We start from the raw sequence: 8,971 nt of genomic DNA on the forward strand, positions 1-8,971 counted from the left end.
ATCCATAAAATAAAATACCAAGATTACAAAGAAAATCAATTCTATCGAAACACAATTATAAGAATAATTTTTTTATAAATATGTTTACACACCCCAGGTTAAGAATCCTAGATTTTGTCAGATCCAAAGCCCTAATTCCAACCAAATATTGAATTCTGTTCCCTGTCTTCTGGCTCCAAACTGATCCCTCAGTTCATTCCCATATTGAATACATTGTCAAGTACAGATGGAGCCCCCTACCCTCAGACCATTGTGGTTGATTAGTCATTCAGTTATGACTGACTCTCCATAACCCCATGGATTTTCTTGGTAAAGATCCCAGATTGATTTGCCATTTCCTTCTCCAATGTGTCCCCATTTTATAGATGAGGAATTAAAGCAAATAGGGGTTAAGTGTCTTACCAAAAGTCACCCAGCAGATAAATGTCTGAAAATGCATTTGAATTCAAATCTTTCTGACTCCAGGTGCAGTGCTCTATCTACTGTGTCACCTATCTGCCCAAAGAACATACTGAGTCCTAATTCCCATTCCTCTATCTAGCCCCAGACTAAGCACTGATCCCATTTCCAAATGGCACCATCAGTGGTCAAATTCATACTTATTTCTAAACTTAGCCCAACCTGATCCTTCTCCCCAGCCTCAATGTTTTTGTTTTTATTTTTCATTGTATATATATTTATTTAAAACTAAATACAATAAGAAAAAAATAGAAAAAGAAAGCCAGAAAAGGAAAATTAAGAAACAAAACAAAATATTGTCATGGGTCTGGCAGAACATCAGGGAAGATTCAGAATGTGTAATAATAAATTTCTATTTCAAGAAAGCATATAAGAGATTATATATTTATGACAATCCCACCCTTGAATTTTAACTTAACCCTAGTATATCCTAATATGGTAATAAGACATGTCCCCATTCCAGATCCCTAATCCCAACCATAGACTGAATTCCTCTACTCACCTTCACTTTTTGCCCAATAAATATTTACATGACCTTGGGTATATAGGTATGTAAAATAGGTATACTGACCAAACATTTGCTAATAATAAATAATAATTTCATAACCCCCACATTCAGTTAAAGACCCATATGGTATTGTAACCCACAGTTTAAGAAGCTGGGCCCTTGAATAAAGTATACAACTCTTCTAAGGATCCAACTTTGCATAAGTGTCATACCTGAACCTTTCTCTTCTTCCTCGGAGAGAACTGGATTGAGCTCCTCTTTCTTCTCTCTCTCTGGCTTCTAAATCACCATCTCCTTAGGTGAAGCTTATCAGGTAAAACCATGCAGATCATTTTTCCCATTAAACACATAAGAAAACTAAGGGTCAGGAATGGGGAGTAATTCAGACAGTGAGTTAGTAGCAGGGAGGAAGATCTAGCCACAGCGAGTGATTAGAAAGAGACATGATTTTTTGATTCCTAGTCATCTCCCTGCAGGCAGAATAAAATTTCGAAGAAAGAAGATCGTTTCCCAGGAGCCAGCTGAACTAGGTAAGACACCAACTGGTTTGCAGGAGGCCACCTGATTGGGTAAGGACTTTGTGGAAATGGTTGAAGAGATGTTGGGAGAAATCCTACCTGGAGCTAGCTAACCCATCCCTAGAAAGCCAAACCAACTAATATATAGTTCTTTCTGCTCCCTTTTCTCCCATGCTCTGGAAAAGAAGATCAAGGACAGACTTCGGGGGAAGCAACTCTGTTAGGATCACTTTCCTAGGTTCTAGGGTTTTCCCCAGACAGGTTTTGTCTCTTTCTCTTCCTCTACCTCCTTCCAATAAAGTGTAGTACAAAAAACATTAAGTCTATAAAAAAAAGCACAAATCTTGACTCTGATATTTACTAGTGCAGCAAGCTCCTCTGGGGTCTCTCCCCACCCTCATCATTTATACTTGCAGATCAGACTTTCCAAGCTGATTATTATTCTTATAGTTCTTAGGAGTTTATATAGTATTGTAGCTCCTAAGCCCCTACTGCTATGTCCTTCCCTATGACCAATCAGTCTCAGTCAGCCGGACTACATTTACTGAGAAATTATGGAAAAAATAATTGGTGCAAAGGATTTCCACCTAACCAGGAGAACATTCTAATGCACACATGAATCCCTGGGAAGAATGATCTTAAATACAAATAAAGTAAGGCACACATGTAGACAACATGTGACAGAGGGATAACCCATAACTCTTTGTTATTGGATATCTTTCTCTCCCTTTGTAGAATCTTTACGAGCCTCCCTTTTATAGCTCTTTGCTAGAATTTAAGAAATTGGCCCTTTCTAGGACCCAAAGCCAGTATACTCTGTCACAAGGGATTTCACTCCTAGAAATGGCTTAGATGTCTATCTTTTGTGTCCATGTTTGTCCTTGTATGTCCTTTGACTGTATTATCTGCTACTGGTCCAGTCTGATATCAACAGATGAGGGAGATGGGATGTAACTCCCTCTGGACTCACTACCCCCAATCCCTTGCTAATCTCTGGCACAGATACTAAGTATCTGCTTCCAAAAGAAACTCTTGATCCTTCAGTCCTCCACGATTTGATTGCTTCACTGCTGGGCTATTTACATATGTGTAATGTATAATATAATGTGTATAGAATGTATTTTTGATTGGTTATTATCCCTTCTTCTTCCTCTAGAGGCCGGGTTGTCTTCTCTAGAAACTGTCTTACCAGGTAGAGTGCCTGAGGGGGTCAAAACTTGTGCCTCATCACTAGAATTGGTAATGGGAAATAAAATGATTCCTGGGCAATCCAGGAAGGAGGTGTAAGTGTCTGTCTCCCCTGGGTGTCCTTTATCCTGGAGTCCTGTTATTTGTTTCATTGCTGGACTGGTCCATTGCTAAAATTCTTCCAGTCATTTAACTATCCCAGAAACGTGATTGGCTTGCTTGATTAGCCAATCACGATTTTCTTCCTTTTGATGGGAAGATTCATTTCATAAAGAGACAAACTGTTTCCTCCCTTTACTTCTTTCCCAGCAACTCTGCCCCTAGCCTGGGGGAGACAACATTCTAACTAGAGTGAATTATATGGTTCAATAAAGGATAAAATTATAAGATTTTGTTCAAAACTTAGCTATGGTATAAGACTTGGCAAATCATTAACCTCTCTGCAGCTCAGAAGAAAAGCAGAAATAATAATATAAGTTCTACCTGTGTGTGTGTGTATATGTATATGTATGTATATACATATTTTGGTAGATCATCCCCATTTTGTAGATGGGGAAATTAGTACCCAGAGAGGTTGTAGCTTGTTCAAAGTAATATAATTCATACATGTCAAACAAAAATTTATATTCTATATTTGCTCTGAGAGGGGCAAAATTGCATAGTGAATAGAGAGCTGGTCTAAAAGCTCCAAAAGTCTGCATTCAAATCACATCTCTGACTCATACAGTCTGTGTGATCCTGGGAAAGCATCTTTGCCTTTCACTGCTCTGGGTAACTCAGTAAGATTAAAAATTGGTGGAGTTCCTATATTGCTAGAGGGAGTTTCCTCATCTGGGAGTTTTCTATCCCAATAATATCATAGCTTTAGTCCCTATCTTTCTACTTTACAAGATTATTGTGGCCAGTGTTTTGTATATTTAATCTACATTAATCTGAGTTGTTTTCATCATTATTTCTGTTCCAAGGACTACTAAATCTCTGTCAACAGGGATTTCAATATCTCCATCCTCTGTTCCTCTGGAAAAATCTTCGGAGTCAATGGAAAGGGCCCCTCATTTCATTTTGTCACTGATTTCGCCAGAAAACTACAAAGAGGTTTTGTGTGTGGATATCAAGGGATTATCCTTAAGGCCACTAAACCTGATCTCTGATCCAATACAAGGTAACCCTCAACACACACACACACACACACACACACACACACACACACACACACACACACAATAATTTTGGTTTTTATCATATCCTCTCCACTGAATTGGAGATGTGCATAATCTTTCATCTCACTGAAAAAAATCTCATAGTATTTTTTTTGTTCCCTATGGTTGAGTCCTATCTCCCTTAGCCAAATTATTCCCTAAATTAGGACTTAAAGACTGTTCCTCCTCTATCTCTCACCTTGGAGCTTCTTGAGTGCAAGTCTTGGAATTGTTCCTTCTGCTCTCTAAGACTGGAAGCTCCCATAGGGAGAACTAGGATTTCTTTCTCCCTGTCTCTCCTACAACATGGTTTAACAAAAGATTAAGAACACAAGAATATTCAGGAAGGAACTTCTAACTTAAGAAAGCATCCTTACACTTCAATTAGGGAGCCTCTTGTCTACTGAGGAAAGAAGACAAAAATGCTATAAAAGCTTCAAGATTCTAACTTAAGAGTGTGGATTGTAAGAGTGTCACAGCTGAAGGACTGCAGAGTTAAAGGGGCTAGATAAGAGTGGGTGGAGTTAATCCCACCAGGCTTTAATCAATCAATTAACAAGTTTTTATTAAAGACTGTGTACCAAGGAATGTGCTCAGTGCTGGGGACACAAAAATAGAAGTGAAAATAATCTTTTCATCAAAGATCTTATGGTGTAACTGGGAAAGATGTCATGCACCTATATTTTAACAAGATAGATACAGAGTGATTAGAGAGATAAAAGCACTATGAAATGAAACTTGAAGGAAAAGTAGAGTTCTGAGAGATGGAGGAGAGGATGGGACATGGGAGACAGTCAATCCAAGGCAAGAACACAGGATACATTGTGCTGAATATGGAATAGCGAAAAAGCCAGTTTAGCTGGACCACAGTGGGGATGAAATAGGATAAGGTTGAAAAGAAGATTAAGGCCATATTGTGAAGGACTTTAAATATCAAATGGAAGACTCTGCATTACCTAGGTCAGTGATAAGGTGAGATGTGTATTACCTGGAAATTAGTTTGGTAGCTATATAATGTATAATATAGCGATTATAATTATTATAATAGTATTTCTATAGTGCTTTTCAGTGTACAAAGTGCTTTACATATATTAATTCTGACAATGTTCTCTTAATGACATCTAAATGACAATAAGCAAGTGTCAGAGGCAGAATTTTAACTCAATTTTTCTGGGCTCCATGAGCTGTGCTCTCTCCATTGCTCCCTATAGATGTATGAAGGTTATATTGTAAAGGGCAAGGACTTGAGCTAAAATGACCAAGTAGATTGTTGCAAAGTCCAAGCAGGGATGATTAGGGTTTGAGCCAGGTAGATGAATTTGTTAAGAAAGCCTTGATGAGGGAAGGCTACTTGAGAAACTGCACTTCCTCAAAAAGGTGACTTGTTGCTGCCTTCAGTCCTGCTGTTAACCTCTTTGATCTCATGGGTTTCTAGGCATTGAGGTGACTGGCCTTTATAAGGACTTTATGGATACATTTTCCTGGTTTCAAGTAAGTTACAGAACTCTTGAAATTCAGATATATGTGACCCAGGACAACATCATAGTGATTCGTGGTCATGGTCAACATAGAAAAAGTGACTCTTATCAGTGGCAGAAGACATTCTTCTTGGGGTTTCTTGGGTAAGTTTATCTGGCCCCTAGCCCAGTACACTGGATTGGAGTTCTTGATTGGACTTCTCTCTTCTTGCTCCCATCTCAGCTGATGCCTCTTGCTGTAGAGAAGAGCCTGATTAATAATAATAAGAAGAAGAGCCTTTGCTCAATGTCTATGATGAAAAGACCACAGGATGATAGATTTGAAGCTGGATGATATTTTAGAGATCATTCAATTTAACTCCCCTTTTAAAAGGAAGGCATCTCAGACTCAGAAAAGTGAAAGGACTAACCCAAAGTCACAGACTGAATTAGCAGCAAAGTTGGAGACTAGAATCCAATGGTGGAGGAGGGAATGGTTGAAGAATGGAATTCTAGGTCCTGATTAAATCATGATTTATGTTAAATAGCATTATGAGGGCAAAGGATGGGTTTTTTCCATCAAGTTTAGAATGAAAAAGTTTGTCTAGCTAATTATTTTTCTGCTTGAGTAACTCATACTAAGGCTTCTTGTGTCTTTTATTACAAAGCTTTTAAAGTTCACCAAAAGTTTTCATCGCACTATGAGCTATGCCCATTTTGGTAGATCATCCCCATTTTGTAGATGGGGAAACTGGCACACAGAGAAGTTGTAGCTTGTTCAAAGTAACACAATTCATACACGTCAAACAAAAATTAAACACAGATCTCCTGACTTCAAATCCAGTGATCTGTTTCTTACACATACACTTTTCAAACTCAGAATGAATCAGAATTGGGGGTGAGGCGAAGTTAGAAGTACCAGTAGTAGTAGTAGTAGTGGCCATAGTGGTATAGTAATAATAGTAGTAGTAGTAATATAGCAATTAGTAGTAGTAGTAAATATAATAATAGTAATTATAATAGTAGTATAGTTACAGTAATTAGTAGTAGTAATAACAATAGTAGAAGTAGTAGTAATAGTAGTGAAGACTGGGGTTAATGGGGTGGCTATATTTGAAGGGAAAATTGGAAGATAGTAAATAGGTAGCAATTTTAGCTTGACAGGATGATCTAAGTTCCCATGCACAGGATCTGGAGGCTTCTCCAGAAATCATGGATGTTGGTTGAGTTTTTTGTGAGGTTTATTATTATACAAAATCTACTTTTCTTATCCTAGAAAGGCAGGAAATCTTATTCTGATTACTGGTCTCCAGACTCTGAATTATGCTCTTGGATCTTCCATCTACCCTATTGATGTCTTGCTTTTTTTCACAGACTGAAGATAACCATGGAAAATAGTGTCTTGCTCCTTACTGCCCCAGATAAGGTCACCATCGGTCTGGTTTCTTTGAGTCATTTCACCCATGGGCTCCATCTCTTTGTGCAGAATCCAATTTACTTTTCTCATAAAGTCAGTGGGATCCTTGGTATGAGCTGGACTCTATCCACAGATCTCTATGGGTCTCTAACCAACGATGTCCTTAATCAGCTCCATTTTCTCTTACCTCCCGAGTATGCTCTTTTGTGATCATTCCCCTTTTGACTGTCTGCCTCTATGAACATCTCCTCCTCTGAACTCTCTCCATACTTCAGAGCATTCCTAGGATCAGCCATCACCCTCTATTCATCCTTCATTTCTCCCTTTGTAATCTTTCATTGACATCATTCCCTGACCATGATCAATTCCTTTATCCCTCTGACTACTCCTAATTCCCTAATTGTGCCCATGTTGACAGGTTTCCACCACTATGAACCCTAACCCTACCCTCTCTTTAGATTCTCTAGCGAAGTTGATGAGCTTCTCAGTATAGCTTGGACCTTGTTCATAGACCCTCATGACTCCTTGACTACTTTGATCAACTTTCCCACCTCCCATACATATATACATATCTTTGCCTACTCCTATGTCCATCTTATATCTTCCCCTTCTCTAAACATTACCTTTTCCTGTTCATTTTTCCCAACCTCCTCAACCTCCTGCCTTCCCCCTCCACTTTCTAAACATTTGCCTTTTTAAGCTGGTACTTGAACTTGCTCTTTGAACTGCTTCATTCTTTTACATCAATGATTGAATTATTTTTCTCCCTCTTTGTCCATCTGTTGATTCCTTGCTCTCTGTTATTCCCTGTCTCTCCATTTACATCCTTCTTTGTCTCTCCTTCCTTTCCATTTCATTCTTTCTCTGCTTTGGATTTTTCTGTATTTCTTACTCTTTCTGCCTCTGTTTCTGTGTTTTTCTTTCTTCACTTTTTTTCTATGTTTTTGGATCTCTTGTTTCTATTTCTCTTTCTTTATTGGGGTTTCATCACCTCTTCATCTGATACATCCTTTGATGGTTTTCTCCAGGTCAGTTTTACCAGAATTTGTACTGCAGTCCCTTCCAAAATGACAAGATGAAGCTGAGAGTGATGGAAAGGACATATACAATCACCAGGTAAGCATTGGCTAGCTCAGTGAAGATGCCCTGATTTTATTCCATCTATTAATTACTTCTTTCCTTGTCATCTAGAATGCTAAAATTTGGACATTTTAGCCCAAGTATAGAACTGGGCTCTGAGTCATGATGCAGCCTTTGAACAATATAATTAATTCCTGATAATCAGAGCCCAAAAGGACCCATTGATAGACTCACAGATAATCTAAATCCATAGATAACCCAACTCCATAGATAATCCATAACTGACAAACAATCCAAACACATCAGTAATCTAAATCCACAGATAATATAAACCTACAAATTATCTAAGACCCACAAATAATCTAAAATCTATGGATAAGTGAAGAACACATCAATCACTGAACACCACAATTAATTTGAATCATTTGTAATAGAAAAAAGCAAGGTATATGGATCATGGGAAATAAAGAAAGGAACAAAGAGGAAAGGGGCACAGATCATTTTAAACTATGAATATTTTTAAAATTACACATAATTGAAGAAAAAATTTAAAACACGGATCATTAGAAAATAAAATTATCAAAAATTAGTTGAGAGTTTTCTGACAACTCTGTTAATATGTGTACTTCTCTGTATCACAGAAAGTCCATGTTGGATTACCAAAATGGAGAAGAAAGCGCCTCAATGCCAAAGTTGCTGTGCTGGTCCCTGGAACAATCCTTATAAGATGGAAGAATTTCATAGACAATAAATAACATGTATTTCTCCCATTCTGTTTCACATATCTGACCCAGGCCAGCCAGGAGCTGCTACTTGGGGCCATGCTGGGAGATGTTATAAAGCAGAGGCCATGGGTCAGTATTGTTTTTGTGTGATGCTTCTTGTTTTCTGGAGGGAAATGATGAGTGTGTCCTTGGTGATTGAATCCCATAATGAAAAATTGAAGTCAGTCTTTGAAGGAAGAGAGACAAAGGGTTTTACCCTATCCCTTAGGGATGTGCCCCTAAGTCAATTTGGATTAATAATTCCAGATTCACAGAATATTAAAATTTTAGAACCTTCAAAATCACAGAATCTCAGAGTTGATGTGAACTGCAGAGGGCATCCAAAGTAACCTGCCATTGAGCCGGAAGCCCTCTACAATA

General features: G+C 38.1%; 1 protein-coding gene across 1 annotated transcript in view; it reads left to right on the forward strand.

Annotated features, from left to right (window-relative positions):
* LOC127553848 (inter-alpha-trypsin inhibitor heavy chain H4-like) overlaps positions 1-8,687 on the forward strand; it is a 29,970-nt gene extending 21,283 nt beyond the window's left edge. Inside the window, exons 15-21 of the mRNA XM_051984901.1 lie at positions 1,444-1,497; positions 2,642-2,677; positions 3,662-3,835; positions 5,308-5,494; positions 6,704-6,855; positions 7,775-7,862; positions 8,468-8,687. Of these exons, the coding sequence (XP_051840861.1) occupies positions 1,444-1,497; positions 2,642-2,677; positions 3,662-3,835; positions 5,308-5,494; positions 6,704-6,855; positions 7,775-7,862; positions 8,468-8,552 (776 nt within the window). The 3' untranslated portion in view covers positions 8,553-8,687. The remainder of the gene's footprint in view (positions 1-1,443; positions 1,498-2,641; positions 2,678-3,661; positions 3,836-5,307; positions 5,495-6,703; positions 6,856-7,774; positions 7,863-8,467) is intronic.
* The last annotated feature ends 284 nt before the right edge of the window (positions 8,688-8,971 follow it).

This window comes from Antechinus flavipes, chromosome 1, assembly GCF_016432865.1.
Source record: "Antechinus flavipes isolate AdamAnt ecotype Samford, QLD, Australia chromosome 1, AdamAnt_v2, whole genome shotgun sequence".
Lineage (NCBI taxonomy): Eukaryota > Metazoa > Chordata > Mammalia > Dasyuromorphia > Dasyuridae > Antechinus > Antechinus flavipes.